The 20221-nt window shown below is 54.4% G+C and overlaps 1 protein-coding gene across 4 annotated transcripts in view; it reads left to right on the top strand.

The window, feature by feature from the left end:
- CBFA2T2 (CBFA2/RUNX1 partner transcriptional co-repressor 2) overlaps positions 1–19875 on the top strand; it is a 48065-nt gene extending 28190 nt beyond the window's left edge. For 2 of the 4 annotated variants that reach the window (XM_072349785.1, XM_072349788.1), the window contains exons 2-11: positions 6684–6827; positions 9475–9716; positions 11174–11263; positions 11757–11935; positions 12571–12824; positions 13500–13585; positions 14689–14881; positions 15851–15919; positions 16184–16374; positions 17975–19875. In XM_072349785.1, coding sequence (XP_072205886.1) covers positions 6684–6827; positions 9475–9716; positions 11174–11263; positions 11757–11935; positions 12571–12824; positions 13500–13585; positions 14689–14881; positions 15851–15919; positions 16184–16374; positions 17975–18253 — 1727 coding nt within the window. In that variant the 3' untranslated portion in view covers positions 18254–19875. Of the gene's footprint in view, positions 1–2622; positions 2937–6683; positions 6828–9474; positions 9717–11173; positions 11264–11756; positions 11936–12570; positions 12825–13499; positions 13586–14688; positions 14882–15850; positions 15920–16183; positions 16375–17974 lie in introns of those variants that run through there. The other 2 variants (XM_072349787.1, XM_072349786.1) reach the window with 2 other exon arrangements.
- The last annotated feature ends 346 nt before the right edge of the window (positions 19876–20221 follow it).

The following is a 20221-nucleotide window of genomic DNA, read 5'->3' as shown; positions in this document are numbered from 1 at the left end:
GGTGAGTGTAATTGGAAGGCAGGTGCACTTACACGTGGTGAGAAGTCTCACCTGTGCCCAGGCACAGATGGGGCTCTGCCTGCTGCATCGTTAGAGGACATTTATAGGCACTGTGTCACAGCCTTCCCTGTGACCAAGGAAGGAAGGAAGGAAAACAGCAGTTTAAAATAAACTTGGGGATTTGCTTGAGGATTTTTGCTTGTTGGTTTCTGATGTGGAGCTGCTCATTCCTAGCACGCAGTGCTGGTGGCCGTGCTTCTCAATTAACCAGCAGCACTGTGGTGCAGGGAGCCCAGGTTTGCTCTGTGCTGGCTGTTGTCTGGATTGGTTTGTGATGATGGGAACCTGGTCACTGAGCAGCAGGGCTAGGGAGAGGGGGGGGGAAAGAAGAGGAGGGATGCAATCCTAAACCATGGTTTTGGAGCTCCTGACTTAAACCATCCTCCTGTACATCGTTAATAATAAGGCTTACAATCCTTAAAGCTTTGCTTACTGGAAGTCTTTAAGTTTGTGATGATTTTGAATCTATTTTCTTATTTGGAATGAGAATTTGCCCTCCTCTAACCTCTTTCAGGCTGCTTCCCTTTACCTTCTGTTGGATTCACTTCCCAGGTGCTCCGAGCTGACCCTGCCATATGCGGGGTGTACATTTCTGTAGGTGTCTGTACGTGCCTCTTTGTTCAGGCGGAGGAGAGCAGGGCTGAGAACTCCCCGGCTCACAGGAGAGGCGCATATGGGATGTATGGTTATGGAGAACTGTGCTGTTACGAAGGTGCCATCTGATCGCAGGGATGCTCAGGTAAAACGTGAGTCTTTGGAGGGGTGTCCCTCCTGATCAGGACTTGTGTTTGCCTCCTGCCCTTCCCTCACTGTTTCTGGGCTTTCAGGATCACAGACACTGCAGCCCCTGCAGTGTGGGGCTGGAGGGGGTCCTGGGTACCTCCTTGTTCATTCTGCACTTGGAAGGGCAGCTGTGAACCTCCAGCTTTGATCTCTGAAGTCCTGCTGGCTGTGAGTGAGGTCCCTGTGGCATGCTGGAGGTCAGAGAGGCTTTCCCTGGTAGTTTACAACCAGGAGCAGCAGGCTGGGCATGGGGATTTCCTACACAAGCACAGCACCCCAAGCAGCTTGAGCTGTTCTGACACATGGGCCAGCTGCTGCGTTGCTCCATCCCTTGCAATGGGGACACGTGTCGTGGTGCTTTGACCCTGATCTGGTTCATGTGAAGCAGCACGTCTGCAGGTGTTGGAGGTTAAAAACACACCGAGAAGTGCAGCAGGTTCTGCTTGAGGCATTCCTCCAAGGGAACTCCCCATGTGGCTGCTCCTCAGCTGGTGAGGAGCCTGTAAGGCAGCGGGCTGCACTGACCTAGAAACAGAGGCTTTGTCAACATCTGCTGTGTTCTATGCAGAACCGGCTAGAAATTCACCTCCTCTTCCACAGCTGGATTCCTTTTCCTACCAAACCAAGAGCTGGGGATGGAACACCAGGTAGGGGAGAGGAAGGGTTGGCAGCCTGGGAGCTCAGAGCAGACCAGTTGGTGGTTATTTCTGCTGCCAGCAACAAACAGGCCACTGTGCAGAGACTGTGGGGCTGGACGGCAAGCTGCCTATGGGATACACAGGCTGTGGGTGCTCAATGTCAGCATCTCATCGTTCTCTGCTCTGAAGCCCCTTTAAATCAGTGGGTGCATTTCTATTGACTGTTAGGAGCTGCGGAGAGCCCCTCACAGCTAATTAGCAAAAAGAGGATGCCAATTAAATGTAGCTCCTTGGGCTGTGCTGGCGTTATCCCATGGCAGAGGAGGGCACCGTGATGGGGCTGGGCTGGCGTTTGCTATCTGGAGGGCAGGAGCTGTGGAGCAGGCCGAGCTGTGTGTAAAGAGGGGTCTTAAAGCACTTCCAGAAGTTAGAGCTTGCTGCAGGTAGTTTGCTGCCTTTTGGATCAGCGTTTCCAGGTATGGAAGTCACACCTTTATCTGCTTTGCAGCAGGAAGGAAAAAAACGATTCCCATTCCCAACATTGCAGCTGAGTTGTTCTATGTAACATATGGGATTTTTCATAACTGGGTTTAGGGTTGTTTTTTTTTTTTTTTGCTTTAAACCTTAACAGATCGTAGCAGAACTTTGTTTTAAAACCTTGCTTTGAAGGCAGTCTGGTCCATTCGGAGAGCTCTTTTTCCCAGCTGGGCTCCTAGCAGTGCTCTGCAGGGTATATGTGCATGCAATGCTGTTGTCACCCTGTCCCGCAGCCTGCTGCTTTTCCAGAGGGGAATTGCGCTGAAAGCAGCAGCTCTGCAGTAGGTTCTGAAAGCAGAACTCTGCACAGAGGCATTTTGGGTTGTTTCAGATGGCGGGTGGGGGGCAAGAGGAGGGGAACCACTGCAGAGCCTCGAATGGGCTGCAGGGTGGGAGCACTGATAGGGTGTTATGGAGAGCACCGAAGGGCAAAGCAGATAGCGATCTGCAGTCTGCCGTCAGGAATCAATTATTAATCTGATTTCCCTTATTAACTGCTTTCTGGACTGGTTGCGAATGATAACGTACTTTGCTCTTTCAAGTTCCTCTATCTGAGCGCTGCGCCGAATTGCGATTTAAAGCGAAGCAGCTGTGTGTGGGAGAGGAGGAGATGGCAGAGGAGATGCACGCGTTTATTTTTGATGTACGAAGCGCCGGTCCCAGGCTCAGCAGCTCGCTGTGCTGCGGGGCTCTGCACGAGGTGCTGTCCTTCCCTCCCACCGCAGCCTGCAGGTCGCAGCGTGGCTGTGCCGTACAACACGGGGGGGGGGAAAGCTGACTTCAGAGCTCTCTGTCAACCCTAAGGAGGACTCAATACCCCAGCTTGGTGCTTCCTTGTATTGCTGCCAGCTGCCCCCATCCCAGAGCCTTCCTGCCTTCTTCCTCCGTCGCTTCCTGATGCAACAGTGCTGCACCAAGGTATGCTGTCGGGTCCGTCCTGGGTTTAGTTCTGAGCATTGGGAGCTGCCTGGAAGCGGTGCTGGAGCAGCAGTGAGCTGCTGGGAGCTGCATGCAGGCAGCCCTTGGAGCTGCAGAGGTGCTCTGCAGATGGCTCAGAGCCGTCAAGGGGAGGGAATGGCGACCTCGGAGAGGAGGAAAGATGTTAATAAAATTTAAATGTAATTCTTCCCATTTCTCAGTGCCTAAATGTGAAAAATATTAGCTTGGTGGAGACTGGAAACAGATGGTGAGCAGTTGGAGCAGATAAGCATGTTATTCAAAATAAACATTCAGCAAAGCTGGGAGGTGGCGAGCCATATTTCACTTCACCCTATTTACACGAGCAGGTCAGGTTACACGGGTGCTGCTTCTCTTTGCATGCAGATTGCCTGTCAGGAGCTGCAGAGCCAGCTGCAGCACGGTGTGAGCTTGGAGCTCTGGGGCCTTTTCTCTCCAGGGTAACGTATGGGGTTGTGTTGCAGCAGCTCTCCTAAGCTGTGGGCAGTGCTGGCCCTTGGCACCGGAGTCCTTTGCTCTTTCAGATGGTCTCTTTCAGCACCTGGACAGGCTTTGCTTCATCCTAAAGCTGTGGTCTGGTTCCCATTTCAGCTGCTGCTGGGAAGGCTTTGGCTGGCTGAGCTGCTGTTGTGGTTGTGTTATACATGAGGTTTAAGGTCAGAAGAAGGAACTGTGTCCCTGGAGCGTGGTTTGTCTCCTGGCACTGCTGGGCACCCTGGGGTGGCCGTGTTGTGCTCTATGCCCATCCATCCAGCTCAATGCTGGTGTGCGAGCTTGGGGCTCTGAGCCTCGAGGAGTGGCTGCTTCAGTGGAGGCACATCCTGCCTCTTCTGTGATACATTTATATGTACTTTCATGTGTACTGCATGGAAGTTGAAGGCACTTGCTCCAATTAAACCCCTTTTCCCTATCTGAAACTGTCACCTACTTTTATTCTTCTGGCTCTGAACTGTTCAAGAGAGACACTGGCTAACTCACAGACCTCACCTCTAACCTTGAGTGGCCAAAGCCTTGGTGATACAGTCTCCTTGCGATGCTGCTCTCTCTGCCCTGCCACCTGCAAAAGCAAAAAGCAGGTCCTGCTGTGTGCATTGCTGTGCTGTGCAGCACTGTGCCATGCTCAGCGTGCTTTTCCATCGCTCCTTCCAATGTGTCCCCATTGTTTTGACTTCTCAGGAAGCTGCAGCCTGCTAAGCTGAGTGCCTGAGCCCCGCAAATGGGGCTGTGAGGAAGCAGTAGGGCTCTGTGCAGCTGTTGTCAGCCCTGGTGCAGCAGGTTCCTCCTTCATCCTGGACATCCCACACCTGCATCAACAGCACCTGGGGCTGCCCCCATCCATGCTGTGTGTCCTCAGCCGCAGGCTCAGATCTGCTTCCCATCAAGGAGCAGGAAAGGCTTTGCTGTCTGCAGCTGACAGCAGGGCTTAACAGCCTACAGATACTGCCTGTGTTTGCGCGTAGGGCTCGTGGTATGGTGTTAAGTTGTGCACATATAAATATTATCACAGCAGTGTGTACGAAGCATCCCCGTGCTGTGTGTTGTATCAGTGCTGTTGCTCTCTCCCTGTGCCCTTTGCTCCCTGCAGGCTCATGGCTCAGCATCGTAGCCAGGTCAGGGCTTTGGCTTTGTGTGGATCTGCCCATTTTAGTATTAATGTCAGTTCCAGGGAGGTTGAGATGCTCCCTGATTTGTGGCTCTTTTCACTCGTGCCTTTTCTCGACCCCACAAGCAGGGAGGGATTACTAAAGCAGCTTCTTTATACAGTTTATAGTGCAAGCAAATGTTAGCCATTCTTCTGAGGTTACCTATCATAGCAACACTCTCTTTGCACTAAACACAGTAGTCAGAAGGCTTCTGTAAGGGAAATCAATGAATGTGGCCCAGTGACAGCAGACGGGGCACACTGCATAGTGCCATCCAAACAGGAGCTCTGAAGCATCTGAAAGCTGTGACTCTTAAGTGCTGAGGAATCTGCCCCATCAGCCTCCTGAGGATGTGACATTCCTGCACCAAGCTGGGATCAGAGCAGTGTCTCCGTGCTCAGTTCTCTCTCTGCTCCTGGTGAATCGTCCTCCAGTGTGATGTCCCAATGCTCCCATGTCAGAAGGAGCCCTTCATAGCCCTTCCTTCCATGGAACCGCAGTCCTGCAGCCCCCTCTGTGGCTCACATTTGCTGTTCCTGGGTGCAAAATGACGTCACCAGGTTGGGTCAGTTGGCAGCAGTGGTAAAAGCACTGTGTGATAAATGCGCTCAGTCCGTGTGCTGCAGATGCTGCTGGAAAAACAGATGCAACATTTGTGTTTTGAGAAGAGCTGCATGGGAGCACCCAGCACCTGGGCTGGAACAACCTTTGCTGATGGAAAACCCATCAGGAAAACCCATCAGTGTCCCAAGGCAGGCAGGTATCCTGCTTGATGCTTGGGGCATTCGGCCATCAGCAAGAGTGACCCCTTTGGTGCAGTGTGACCCAGGGAGCTGTGCTGGTGTTCAGCTCTCAGCCACGATTCCAGCTGTGCTGGGTCCTGCAGCATCTTCTGTGCCTCTGGAGGCAGCACCGCTGTGTTGCCATTGGTGAGCTGGTAAATATTTCTACATAGTGAAATGTGCAAGGAGGAGGTGGGGAGGGCAGAGTCTCCATGGGACAAAGGCTGTCTGGTTTTTAGTCCCAGTCAGCCAGGGGCTGGCTCACATCCCTGCTCACAGCCTGTTTTGCAGGCCTGGTTCTCATGAAATGGATGTGGTTAGGCTAAAACTGAGTTTTAGAAGGATGGGTTTGATCTGGGTTTTAGAGGCAGGAAGCTTTATTCTTATCAGCCCTGCCTGGTCCTTGCTGTCTGTTGGAGCACACCTGAAGGTGAGGTGCTGGCTCCTCCAGACTTGGCTTTCATAGAACTCTTAGAATAGTTTGAGTTGGAAGGGATCCTTAAACTTTGTCCCATCCTCCTGCAGAGAACAGAGACACCCACAGTTCCATCAGGTGCTCAGGGCCTGGTCCAGCCTGACCTTGGTGTCACCATGGCACCCTGTCCCAGTGCACCACCCTCACTGTGGGTAACTCCCTTCTCACTTGGTAGCACGGTGCTAGCTGGTTATATTCTATCTGTGACTCTTCCCCCCCCTCTGCAGTTTAACCAGGTTAGTCCTGCTTTCTTTGCTGGTGCTTCCACATTGTGTGTGATGTGACCTAGGAATGCTTTAGGAGAACAGACAATGAACCTTGAAGATTGGTTCCAGGCTCAGTTTCTCTCCATGGCAAAGTCCAGTTGTGTGTGTACACAGTGCAAGGTGGGAAGAAGAGGAATTGAGGTGGACCATTGGCTGTGTTCTGGTGTCCAAAGCGTGTGGCTGGGGGCTCAGATCAAGAGGCAGGTGGGTAGCAGGGCTTTGCACCAAGCCAGGGCGGCTCCTGTGCACGTAGCAGTGCTGCTCCTCCAGCAGCAGCAGCCCGTTACTGGTGTTGGTGCTGCAGTCGTGCAGCAGTGTGCCAGTGAGAGGCACGTGGTGTGCAGGCATGGCCAGGTGTGTGTAAGTAGTGTTATATTAGCATCGTTATTTTAGTACAGTTAAAATAATAGCAGCTTTGTTGTGGTTTCGGTATCCCTCCACAGTTTTAATAGAGGTAAAACCTTTGCAGTTCTGCTTCATGTGCTCAGCAGGGAAATCCTTATGAGGACTGTTGGTAACATGTCCATGTTCTCTTTGTACAGTTGCAGGTGAGAAGAGGGTGCCAGTGATGCCCGGCTCGCCCGTGGAAGTGAAGATACAGACCAGGTCTTCTCCTCCCAACATGCCACCGCTGCCCCCTGTCAACCCCGGCGGCCCCCGGCCCGTCTCCTTCACCCCAACTGCATGTAAGTCCCCAGTAAATCACTTTGCTACAGGCCCAGCGAGGAGGAGCTCTGCTTGTGCCAGCAGCTGGCAGGGCTCCCTGTTTGCCAGGCTGCCGGCCAGCAGTGAGCACTGGACGAGCTGCACAGCTGGGAGCGAGGGCTGGGGCTTTCCTGCTGCTTATGTAGTGGATGAACCATGGGGTCTGTAGTACCCCTCTGCCCACTCCTGCTTGTCCCAATGCTGTTGCAGTCTCTTCAAGCCCCTCTCCGTGCAGGTGTGATTTCTGCAATAACCTCATTAAGAAATGGAAGGCTTTTATCAGGTTGGCTTCAAAGAAGCCAGGAGCTGAGCTTTGCGCTGTATCTGGCAGAGTTAATTCCCGCTCTGCTGTATCTCACTTTGCAGACAGCGTTTCTGCAGCTGAGATTAGAAAGTTTTCCTCTTTTAATTTCACAGCCTTGGAAATTCCTCGCTGTCTGTCCAAGTTCTCTGTTCTCCATCTTGGCTCCATAACCTCTCCTGTTAAGCCGCAGGGCACTGCTCAGAGGCAGCTCCCTGGGCGGGATGGGTGTTCAGCCCCACCTTGCAGGAAGAACACAGGCTCATGCTTTTTTCCTTTTAGAAAACATTGAAGCCATCATCTTAAAATCTCATCCTCCAAAAGCATTATTCCAGAGCATGGAATGACCTTACCCCACTCATGGCACGCAGACATTTCATTCTGTCCTCACCTTTACTCCCATGCTGAGGTCCCCTGGCTGTGTATGTATTGCTCTGCCATCCACAGCAGTGTCTGGGGCATCTCCGTTTCATCTTGGCAGGGGATTTCACAGCGTTACCATTCAGCCTCTTTCAGGACACAGCTAATGCACTGAGAGATGCTGGCAGCAGCGCTAATCACTGGGTTATCCCGCCAGACACGTTGTCCCCAGCTTTATCCACGAAGGGTTTTTTAATGGCTCTCCTTTTGCTAAGGCAGAAAAAGACCATTAGCAAAGTGATAGAAATTAATTGTTCCAGTGAGGCTGCTTGGCAGCTGTTGAGGTCCAAGTCACCTGAATCTGCTGGGTCCTGACGACTTTGCTGCCTCTGGCTGGGAAGACAAGGAGAGTCAGTTTGGTACCTACTGCAGAATGTAGTGGTGTAGCCCTCAAGGATGGTTTTCCTGCTCACCCTGTGCTCCCCTGCAGCTCCTGGTCCTTCCTGCCCTCGTGCAGCAACCTGCATCCCCTTCTTTCCTTGCTAGGAGCAAGAAGAAAGAAACTGAATGGGGCAGAGCTCCTTGGCTGCAGCCTCTGGAGAGCACAAAGCTGTGCATTACTGCTCTGCTTGGAGTGGCTTTACCCCCCTTTATCACATGTTTATTACAGAACCAATGCTCATTGTGAGTACTCGCCATTGCCATTCAAGTGAGCTCAATATTTGCTGCTATGGCTGGTACTGCTGATCTCTGCAGGACATCTCGTCCTTTCCTGGCCTGGAGAAGTGTGGCCAGGAGGTTCTCTGGTTGCACTGACCCAGAACAGAAGGCAGCAGCCTGTTTTGCCTTCACAGCTCTGTGCTCAGTCTTTACTTTCATTTCATCACTGCTCTCTGCACAAAGGAATGTGTCTTTGTTATGCCCCAGAAAAGCCTTTTGCCCTGGTTGGTCTTTTCACCCTTATCTTTCCTTTGGATCTCAACTGTCTGTGCTTCCTCTTTCAGTGCTCACCCCACAGCTCCAGGTGTGTGGAGCCTTTACACCTCGCTGTGCCCCGGGGCGGTTTAACTGCTCCACTGCCTCCCTGTTTTTCTCTGAAAAACCCTCCCCTTGTGGTTCTTTGGGAGACCCAAGGAGTCCTGGGGAAGCTGCAGTGGGGATGGTTGGCAGACACCCCTTCCCATGCCTGTGGCAGCTCTGCTGGAAGGCACTTTGTGGGCTTCTCCCCACCACCCCGTGCCTCCAGCTCAGGCTGCACAGGCCCATCCTTGGCCTTGGGTACCTGCAGGGATGGGTGCCCACAGCTCTGGGCAGCACTGTCAGCACTGCACACCCCTCTGGGTAAAGAGTTTTTTTCCTACCATCTGACCTAAATCTCCCTTCATTTAGTTTAAAACCATTCCCCTTTATCCTGTCACTATTTGCCTATGCAGAAAGTTGTTCCCCTCCTGTTTATGAACTCCCTTCAGGTACAGGAAGGCTGCAGTGAGGTCTCCCCAGGGCCATGTCTTTTCCAGGCCAGCAGCCCCAGCTCCCTCAGCCTGTCTCCATAGGAGAGGTGCACTGTTCAGCTCTGGGCTTTGAAGGCCAGCCCCGTGCATCAGCTGCAGCTGTATTTACCGTGGTGTATTTTTCACCTCCAACATTCTGAGTTTATCTGAAGTTTGGGCCCCCCCATGTGCAGCTGCTGCTCTCACCATTTCCCAGACATGACTTCAGATTGCACAACAGTGCTGAGGGGATGTCAACAATTTATTCTAATCCCTTGTGGGCTTCCCAAGCTGCAGTCAGTTTCATCACGCTTTCTGCTTAAAGGAGGCACAGTCACAGATGGGACCGGGGTTGGACAAACACCCACATCTGCCAAACCCCTTTCAGCTCCATGGGGACTGTGGTCACACGCTGCAGGCGGGACGCAGCCCTCTGGGCCGTGCCAATCTCATGCCGTAATGCTTTTGTCTCTTCAGTGCCCAACGGGATGAACCATTCCCCCCCGACGCTCAATGGGGCACCATCCCCACCCCAGCGCTTTGGCAACGGCCCGGCTTCCTCCTCCTCATCCTCATTGACCAACCAGCAGCTCCCGGCCACGTGCGGTGCGAGGCAGCTCAGCAAACTGAAGCGTTTCCTCACCACCCTGCAGCAGTTTGGCAACGACATCTCTCCTGAGATCGGGGAGAAGGTGCGGACCCTGGTCCTGGCCCTGGTGGTAAGCTGCTCCCTGGAAGCCCAGGGGACATTCCTTTTTGCAAGAGCTTTGTGGTGATGGGATCCCAGCAGCCAGCACGTGCCCCCATTGCACAATATCAGAGCTGCTGGCTGAGCACGGCTCGGATTGTTTGTGCTTTCTGCTAAACCTACTGCCTGCTGCTATTTGAAAGAAATCCATCTCCAAGCATTCAGTAGGAAGAGGACATCTCAGTGCTTCAAGCAGCTCATTTGTGGTGTGCAGTGCTGAGCACAGGGTGCATTTGGTGGGCTTTTCCCCTCCTGCATACTGCAGCACAGCCCCACTAGCACTGCTGAGGCCTGGGGAGGATAGGAAGGCTGGCACTGCAGTAGGAGGCCTCAGTGCGTTGCCTGCATCTACAAGTGCATGGCTGGGCAAACTGTCACTAAGCTGCATTAATTTATATGGCAGTCTGACAGTGCAGTAGCAGGAAGGGGATTGGTAAGTGACACTTTTGGCATCTTCTGTGTTCGGGTTTGCAAGAGCTGAGGTTGTTGCTGGTGGTGCACACAGTGCACACACAGCCTCCTGCCCCTCTGCATCTAAGGAGAGCTGAAAACATCCTTCAGAAAAGAAATGAACAACCCTTGCAGTGGTACAAGTTGCCTGGTAGGAATGCTGCACGGCCCTGTGCCACCTGCCCAGCTGCCACCTGGTGTGTGGCCCGGCACAGCTCTGAGCTGATCTCTGCTTCTTGGCAGCCTTGCTCAGAGGCTGAGCACGCAGCAGCAAATGCAGCTGGGCTGTGGGCAGCCTGAAGTACTGCTGCTCCAAAGGTTGGCATGGGCAGAGCATACACAAGTCTGTTTGCAGCCTTGGGGATCTTCACAGGACTTGAGCAGCGGGTACCAAGTGCTGCTGCTGAAGCAGGTGGGCACATGTCTGTCCTTCCATGGGTGTGAAGCAGCGCATTAGTTTACCCACTAGCAGAGGAAACAACAAACTGTTCAAGTTCCTCTGCTCATCGCTGTCCCCATTGATGGCAGTTATTGCTGCAGGGATGAACTTTGTGCAGCTTGTTCCAGGTAGCACCCAACCCGGGGACACCAGCGTGGGAGCAGCAGGCTGCTGGTGACCTCGTGGATGGCAGATAGGCTGAGCGAGCGGAGCTGAAAGGGAGGGAAGAAGCAGCTGGTGCTGCTGCCTGCCCACAGCCTGCTCTGGGCAACCTGGCTGGGCTGCAGGAGGTGCCAGCTGGGCCCGCTGCCCCCCGCTCTGGTGCTGGCAGTGCCCGCAGCCTCCTGTGCCTGCTGCACTCGTTCTGCTCCGTTGGCCTGAGTCTGTTTGGCCGTGTGAGGCAGGATGTGATGTGAGCGCTGTCAGTCCTGCTGTGGCAGATGCAGTCTCCCTTCTAGATTCTGTTTGATTTTTAGCTGTTTTCCAAGCCTCTAAAAATAAGAACCAACGGTCATTTCATTTCTTAATTCTTTTCTCAGAACTCAACGGTGACGATTGAGGAATTTCACTGCAAGCTGCAAGAGGCAACAAACTTCCCCCTGCGGCCGTTTGTGATCCCCTTCCTGAAGGTGACAGGAGCTGGTGGGGTTGGCTGGCAGTGCTGTGCAGGGCTGTGCTGTGCAGGGCTGTGCTGTGCAGGGCTGTGCTGCTTGGCAGCGTGTCCCTGCTGGGGAAGCTCTCATCACAAGCACCAGAACTGTTCTGTCCAAGACAGACTGCACAGACTGTGGCCATTTGCCACGTGCTACTGGCTCGCAGAAAGCTGACTTTGTAATGAGAGCCACATATGTCTGCTTGTGTGTTAGGGGTAAATGAGACAAACCAATCTCCGTTCTGCAGTTGGAGTATGTTGGGATCTAGAGTGTTAGAGGTGTTGGCTTATCGAGTGTGTCTGGGGCAGCGAGATGCTGCAAGCACAGAGTGCTTCTCACAGTGCTTTTGTGTGTGCTCAGCCCCTGAGAAAACACAGGTAGTTCTGCCCAGCGCAGACATGATGAGCTGGGAAATGCTGAGCGTGGCCCCAGGCTTGAGCTGACCTGCAGAGCTGTGCATGTTTTCCAGGCCAACCTCCCTCTGCTCCAAAGAGAGCTGCTGCACTGCGCCCGGGCTGCCAAGCAGACACCATCCCAGTACCTGGCGCAGCATGAGCACATCCTTCTCAACACCACCTCCTCCCCAACTGACTCCTCAGAGCTGCTCATCGAGGTCAATGGGAACGGCAAGAGGCACAGCCCTGACAGGTAAAGGAGCCTTTGCCACTCTGTTCCCAGAGCTGGATTTTAGGACAGCAGTGAAGGTGAACTGAAACTTGAAACAGTGTTCTGGGCCAAACAGAGGATCTTAGCACTCCTTAAGGCTATTGGTGAGACGCTGCTGTCTGTCCATGGCTGTAGCTGCTGCTCATAGCACTGCTAACTTGAATGCAGACCCTCTCCAGGGGCTCTCAGGTAGACCTTGCCCACAGGGACTTGTTTGGTAGCAGGTCACCCCAAGTTCCTGAGCCAGGAAGGCGGCAGGCAGAGGCACTGTCAGTGCAGGGAAGGACGCGGTTTTGTTTTTGCTGCCTTTTTTTCCAAGGCAAAGTCGTTATGTAATTATGTGGAGCACGCTTCAAATTTACAGAAGCCGTGAAATCTTCATGTGGTTGTGCTCAGGAAGATGAATTGCAACACTTGGGCATTTCGAACTCCTTTTAGCAAGGCCATCCCATGGGTTTGCTCACAAGCTGATGGTGTTTGTTCCAGCTCCATCCTTTTCCTACCCCTCCAGTAACAACATCACTGCCCAAATCCTGCCGTTTCCATTTCTCCATCTTTCCCTTCTTCCCGTGCCGTGCAGCACTAACGGATCCCTGTGTCTCTCGGTGTGGTTACAGAAGGGATGACAGCAGCTTTGAGAGAGACCCGCTGCCAACGGAGCCTCCAGCCAAGCGTGTGTGCACCATCAGCCCCGCGCCCCGGCACAGCCCGGCACTCAGCATCCCAATGCTGAACCCTGGTGGGCAGTTCCATCCCACCCCGCCGCCCCTCCAGCACTACACCCTGGAAGACATCGCCACCTCCCATCTGTACAGGGACCCTGGCAAGATGCTGGAGCACAGGGAGATCCGGGATAGGCACGGAGGGCTGGGTGAGCAGCTCTGCAGGGCTTTGGGTTGTGATCCTAAGTGTGTCCCATAAGAAAGTTGGAAGTTTTGGCAGGGAGGTCAGAGAAAACATCAAAGAGTGAAAAAGTAAAAGCAGGAAGATGGAGAAAGAGGCAGAGCTGCAGTTTCCCTCTGTGTGTATGAGATGAGGCTGCAGCCACCATGGGTAAGGAGCGAGCAGGAGCTGATGTTGGTGGCTGAGCCAGCGTGCAGAGATGAAGGCTGTGGAAATAACATAGAAATTAACTTTTCAGAGGTGACTGATCTGGGACATCTGTAGTGTGGGGGGAGAGCAGCGTGTGACCTCTCCTCTCTCCTGGTGCTGGTAGAGGTGTGTGGAAGCAGCTGCCTTGTTACCAGCAGGGCGCTCTGAGTCACAGCTTGGAGCCCCTTTGGCTTTACTTTAGGGAGTTGCCCACCAAGCAAGACAGGCCCAAGTCTGTGAGGGGGTTATAGCACTTCTGAGGGTGCGACACAAGCAAGGATCAGAGCACCCCTATGCAATTAGGCCTGTAAAGCACGTCTTGGAGATGTGTTTTAAAGGTACAGCTATACCTGGTTAGAAATCCTGCTCTGTTGTTGCTGTGGGGCCGAGTTCTCTCTGCAGCACTGAAAGCATTTGCTCCACCGGATCACTCTTCCGCTGTGGTTTGTTGCAGGTTTGAATGGAGGTTACCAGGACGAGTTGGTGGACCACCGCCTGACAGAGAGGGAGTGGGCTGATGAGTGGAAGCACCTCGATCATGTAAGGAGGTGGGAGGTGTGGGGCAGCTCTGTGGGACACAGCAACCCCCTGCTCACCTGCTCTAGTTAGTGATGTCCTTCTCAATGATATGATACCTTGTCCAGGCTTTCCAAGCAGTTGGATAGGCTGCCACAAGTAGGTCAGCAGGGGTAGGGCAGATAGGAGCAGCTTCCTGGTATTTTTCTTTTGCCCGTCCCTAGTGGAAGCCAAAAGCAGTTTGGACCAAGTGTCTGGTGCTGGAGAGCTGCTCCTGCTGCTGTCAGAGTAACCTGCACAGGTCAGAGTAACCTGCACAGGTCTTCCAGCAGCTGCCCAGGCCAGCAGTGTGCCAACAAGCATGCAGATGTGTTGTGTGCAGCACGTGTATGGAGCTTAGGGGTTAAAAAAGCCCAACAATGCTGATGTTGGTTGAAGGCTCCTGGGTTGGCAGCCCATGTGGGACGTGGTTGGGTATCACAGACTTGGTACTTCTGTCAGACTTTCTGCAGAGCCCGTTTTTCTGTGCTGAGCAATGCTGCTGATCCAAGCACTTCTCTGGAATGTTTCCCCTAAAGAGATGGGATTGAAATTCAGCTTTGATCAGAACCGCAGAGGGGCTCGATGCTTATGCCCTAAAGCTGATGCTTCATGTGGGTGGGTATAGAGCACAAGGCCCCATAAGTGAATATTTTAAGTAGGGCTGTGCCTATGGAGTGCTGGTACCAAGAGCAATTCCTTTAGGTTGGAGAGAGAGATGTCATAAAATATCATGAAGATCCGTCCCTGCTGCTGTGTGGGGCACAGCCAGCAGCACGGGCACTCAGCTCCCATGGGAGAGCAGTTTATTCTCGCTCCACCTTTAGCTGTATGGCCACATCTGTTGATGACCAAACTAGATGCTGAGCAACCAGGAGGTGGTAACACCTACAGCCTCACTGCATGGATGGCCACGGGACCCAATGGTATCTGTCTGAATACTGTTGAGATACCACGCTCGGATCCTTTGGCTGTGAAACGACTTTGGGTTTCCCTTACTGGGACAGCCCCTGGGGCATCTCCAGTGGGGAGAACTCAGAAGCCATCCTGGTGAGCAGAGGCAGAACTGACAGCCTCCCTCCTTCCAGGCACTCAACTGCATCATGGAGATGGTGGAGAAGACCCGGCGCTCCATGGCTGTGCTGCGGCGCTGCCAGGAGGCCGACCGTGAGGAGCTCAACTACTGGAAGAGGAGGTGCAGTGAGGCTGAGCCACGCAAGGCAGGAGGGGAGCTGGGCACAGCCCGGCACAGCCCCGGCAGCTCTGACTCCATCAGCAGCGGTGAGCGGTGCTGGGCGACACGGGTTGGGAGCTGTGTGAGAAAAAGGGGTTTAATCTAAAGATGGGTCTTTAAATAATAGGTGTGTGGGTTATAGCAAAGCTGCGTTAGGCATAAGGAGTGCAGCAGAAATGGATCGCTGTGTGGACTGGGTTGGAAAGGGACCTTAAGGACACTTATGTAGCTCCACCCCCTGCCATGGGCTGGGTTGCCCCCCAGTTTGGGCTACTCAGAGTCCCCCTCTATCCCAGCACTGGGAACCTCTGGGGTTGGGGCACCCACAGCTCTCCAGGCAGCAGTGCCGGTGCCTCACCACCCTCATCATGAGCGATGTCTTCCTTGTATCCAACTGAAATCTGCTCTTGTTTGGTGTCCAACCATTGCCCCTTAGTCTTGATACCCCAGGCCCTGATGAAGAGTCTTTCTCCATTGCTCTCCTAAGCTATAAGTCAAGCTCCCTCCATTCTAGTTACCCCACCTCCATGCCCTGTATGGTGTTTCTTTCCTACCTGTGCTGGGCAGTGATTTCTTCCTCCAGCAGTGACTGACTGTTGGGTCTGAAACTCTTCAGACTGATAACGAGTCATTAAATAGAACATACTGGAAAGACGAGCTTGACTTCACTTAATGACATTATGTGGAGAAAGCTGTCAGTCGCTTTGGATGATGATTCACCTGCCATCATGGCAGCTCTGAGCATTACCATACAGGTGCAAAGCTGTCCTCACCCCCCCGTTCAGCTGCTGGGGGTCAGTGTTGGGGTCAACACTCAGCATTTGGTGGCATGTCTGTATCTCCAGTTGTACCGGGAGATGGGAATGGGTGATGCTGCATCGTAAATTACACAGGGCACTAATTAATAAGGGCTGTGATTTATCATCTGAGCGTCTGACAAACAGCCCCGGCTGGAGGAACCCTCTGCTGTGAGCTGTGCCCTGTTAACCCTCCCTACCTCGCTCTTCTTCCAACAGATTCACTGCGGGAGTTCAGCAGCAGGTCGGGGCCGGGCTACGTCACCGAGGAGATATGGAAGAAAGCAGGTGAGCGCTGCTGGGAGCCCCGGCTGTGGGATTGCCTGGGGTGAGCCCTGGTGATGCAGTTCAGTGACTGGAGCAGCCCAGCTGCAGGACAGCCCCAGGCTGCACCCTGCTGCCTGCGCCCTGCACGGCTTTGGCGCGGGCTCTGCTTCCCTGCACGGTGCCGGTGGTGCTGTGAGAGCCGACCGTGTCCCCCAGCCCCGTGTTGAGTGGGGACACGCAGCAGCAGAGCCTGGGCAGGATGGTGAGGCTGAACTTCCCTTCCAGAAGAAGCCGTGAACGAGGTGAAGCGCCAGGCCATGTCGGAGGTGCAGAAGGCCGTGGCAGAGGCGGAGCAGAAGGCGTTTGAGATGATCGCCTCCGAGAGGGCGCGCATGGAGCAGACCATCGCCGACGCCAAGCGCCAGGCCACCGAGGATGCTTTCCTGGTGATCAACGAGCAGGAGGAGTCCACAGAGGTACAGAGCCAAGCGGGCCCAGGAGTCCCAAGCTCAGGGTCCTGCCCCCAGTGCCTGCGTGTCCCCTGCCTTGCTTTCTTCCCTTTTAAAAGCCCTTTGTGGTGTGGGGCGGCTGCAGGGATTTCTGCAGAGAGAAAAGGGTGTTGGTGGGACAGCTTTACATCCCGCTCAGGAACGTGCTGCTGTGGGGTACCGATGTGTGCAGATAAGGAAGCGCTGTCTGAAGGCTTTAGGGCAGCACAGGGCAGCAACCAGATTCTGAGAGAGGTTGGAATTGCCATTGCTTGGTGGCTGTGTTGTGCCTTTTGCTCCTCCAACCCCATAGAGTCCAGGGTAAATACATGGGACGGCTGTCCCCATACTGCAGTGTGGGGACACCCAGTAGGGAATGGCAGCTCAGAAAGGAGCGGGTGCTCCCAGGTTTGTCACAGCAGAATGTGGGGAGTGAGTGTCAGAGCTGCTCCAACCCCTCAGCCGTCAGGTACCCTCACTGCTCCTCGGCTGGGAATGAGTTCTGTTTGGTTTCGAAGGGGCTGAGCAGGAGCTGCTCGGGTAATTCCTGCTCTGTGGTGTCACAGCCACGTGGGGTGGCTCCGTGTAGTCGCTTCTCTGCACAAACACTTCAGGCTTTACCTGATGGTGCTCAGCAAAACTGAGAAGGGAGTGGGGAATTGTGTCACTCCGGGCCACGTGGGCAGCCAGTATAGTTAGTTCTGTCCTCCCTTGGGATGCTGTGGGAAGCTCTGATCCCCGCACATGGCAGCAGCCATGTGGACGTGGGGTGTTGTTACAGACGTGTGTGTGCTCTGGTACTTTCCCATGAGGTCATTAAGGATGAACCAATGCAGCATCCAGTAAACAGACAGTGGGAGCGGGTGGAATTGCTCGGGGAGGAATGAGGTGAGCAGTGGTTTTCTGTTGGAGTATCCCCTCCTCTGCCTCCATCCCTTGTGCAGAGCAGCGGGAGCAGAGCGGGGCCTTGGGAGCTGAATAGCATCCCTGATTGATCCTCCAGCATCAGGGGCTCATTTCTGGGGGCTTTACAAGCTGGCATGCATCCTGGCACTCTGTGTGACCCCGGTAGAGCATGATTTAACAGCAGTGGTTGTAATGTAAGCAGCTTTAAAGCAGTGACACAGCTTTCCTAGAGCTGCCGTGGGCTCGGTGCTGGCAGCCCGCAGATTGTCCCCAGTGCAGCCCCATGTGCTGCCTGCCCAGCCTGCAGCCTCCTGCTTGTGCCCGCAGCGCTGAGTGCTGGTGGCAGCTGCACTCACCCTCAGGGTGGGCGTTCACCATCACATGAGCCCAGCTGCAGCCTGGCTGCTTCCCCACTGCCTTGAAGCAGCTGTGGCTGTAGCTCCAGCACTGGCCGTGTGCTCTCACTGAGCTGGCTGTGGGCTGCAGGCCAGGGCTGTGCTGTGCTCCTCATCCCACACACAGCCGCGCTTCCACCCAGGGGCAGAGCAGTCGGTGGTGGTGCAGCGAGCTGGGATGCAGGGTGAGCGGTTCCCTCCAGCACTGTTGGGGCAGCAGCTCTGTTCCATCCCTACGGCTCCGTTCACAAGACCCCTTTCAAAGCACAATGTCTGTTTCCTTTTAGAGCTGCTGGAACTGCGGCCGCAAGGCCAGCGAGACGTGCAGTGGATGCAACATCGCGCGCTACTGCGGCTCCTTCTGCCAGCACAAGGACTGGGAGCGGCACCACCGCATCTGCGGGCAGAGCCTGCACGGCCACAGCAAGGGGCTGGCACTGCCTGCGGGGCGCTCGGCCAAGGGCATGGACGGCGTGCCCAGCCCCAGCATGGAGAAGAGCTCGGCAGCCACCTCCCGCTCCTCTACGCCCGCATCTGTGACAGCGATAGACACGAACGGGCTCTAAAGGGGAAGTTTGGCTTCGTTCATTGTCCTGCTGGTGTTTTGTTTCTTGAAGTCGGAGAAAAGAAAACCCACGGGAACTCGTATTGGTTGACACGTTGGACAAAGCCAGGCCAGCTCTGGTGGAAGCTTTGCCGCCCCTCCTGCCTTGCTCGGCGCACACAGAGCTGCAGCCCACGCACCTGCACCACCTCAGCACCCATCGTTGCGAAGGAGCCGGGGCTGCAGGTCGGAGCGCTGAGCACAGAGCCCTGCTCCTTGGCTCAGACACGTGAGCTCCTTCCCTGGGCTGGCTGAAGCCCTCCGTGTTCAGCCCCGGATGCATCTGTCTGTTGTTACCCTGCTTGCAGTGCGTGCTGCTCTGCCCCACCGGAGCTGCCCAAGCAGGAGCATCCCGTCCTGCTGTGTGGCAATAAGGACAGGAGCACCTTTGGGGTGGGGGGCAGCAGTGGGGGCACAGCTCCACCCCAGGGGCTGTGCTGAGTCCTTCTGTGCTGGGACAGGCAGCAGCGTTGGGTCTGACGTTGGACCTTTGAATGCCTGCAGACTAAATCTGAATGCCTCACAGCTGCTCGTTGCCCTTTCCAGCTGGGTGCCAATGTTTGCTGCACAGGATGTGTCTTTTTGTTGTGTGGAGGTTGTTGGCTTGGGAGTTAATGCTGTTTTCAACCACGGAGGTCGCAGTGTGAGTGCTGGGTGCTGCGTCACAGCCTGCTCTTCCCACACAGCTCCTGGCCCAGAACCCCGACCCAAAGCCATGGGGTCCTGCACCCCCACCCTGCTCCAGCTCAGCTCCCTGCAGCCAGCACTGCCTGTGGAGAAGCTGCTGAGGGCCAGGGTGACACAGGGCTGTCAGCAGTGCAGGAATGGGAGGATCCAGAGTGCACCCACATTGAGCTCATGCTGTGCTGCACGCAAATGGGATCGAGGAAAGCATCTGTTCAGCAAAGCTGCGTTTCCATGACTGGTTTTGTGCGCCTGCTGGGTTGGAGCCCAATGAGGCAAGTAATCCCCCAGTTCTGTTTGATCACTTTTTCCATGGGAGGTGAATAATGGAGATGCAATGTTTGGTCCCAGAGCTTGCAGCAGTGCATCCAGTGCTGTGCTGGGGATGGAGCAGCAACCGCAGCCTGCAGGGAACGCTGCTGTGTGGGAGCTGCTCTGCAGCCCAGCCCCGCATCTGCAGGGTTTCATCTTGCTAAAGCAAAGCCCCAAAGTCTCCTGGTGCAGCAGTCGGGGTCAGCCCAGCAGGGCCTGCAGCGCGAGGGCTGGCAGCTGCCTGTGTGTGTACATAGATCGTCTTCCATCGTCCTCATGCAACTTTGGTGGCTGTGTATTGAAGTTACCCGCAGTGTAAATGAGTACAATGCTAACGGGAGTAGAATTGGTATCTTTTTTAAACCCCCCCTACCGCTAAATGTGAACTTTGGACGTGGGCAGAGTCGTGGGGTCGAGTTTTCTATTCTTCTTTTTCTTTTTTTTGCCATTTAATTCTGTAATAGGAATTTGTTACTTCATTCCTGCGCATAACTTATTTCATGTACTGTATAAAGGAACCCCAGCTGTTACAGATGTATTTTAGTTTGTTCTACTCCAAAGTAGTCAATAAAATGACTCTTCATCACCTCCATTCACCTTCCCCTCTCTGCCCCGGGCTGGTGTGGAGCTGGGGGGCTGTGGCCATGCAGGGCTGGAAGGCAGACACCCCCTGCCCCTCTGTGCCCCACATGGGATGTGCCCTGTTCTACCGCAGGCTGATGGCATTTGAATAACTACAAATGGGGAATGGAGTTGAACCATTTGAATTAACAGCTCTGGTGTAAACCAGCAAGGAAAAGAGGTGGTGGGCAGGCCAGGTGTGGTGCTGGTAGTGCACTACCAGCGTGGGACAGACAAGGAGCTCTGACATCCTCTTTACCCTGCAGGGCCATGGCACAGCACCCAGCCCATGTGCCCACACTGGCTCTCACTT

The sequence above is a fragment of the Excalfactoria chinensis genome, chromosome 15 (genome assembly GCF_039878825.1).
Source record: "Excalfactoria chinensis isolate bCotChi1 chromosome 15, bCotChi1.hap2, whole genome shotgun sequence".
Lineage (NCBI taxonomy): Eukaryota > Metazoa > Chordata > Aves > Galliformes > Phasianidae > Excalfactoria > Excalfactoria chinensis.
This window is presented reverse-complemented; position numbering and strand designations above follow the sequence as displayed.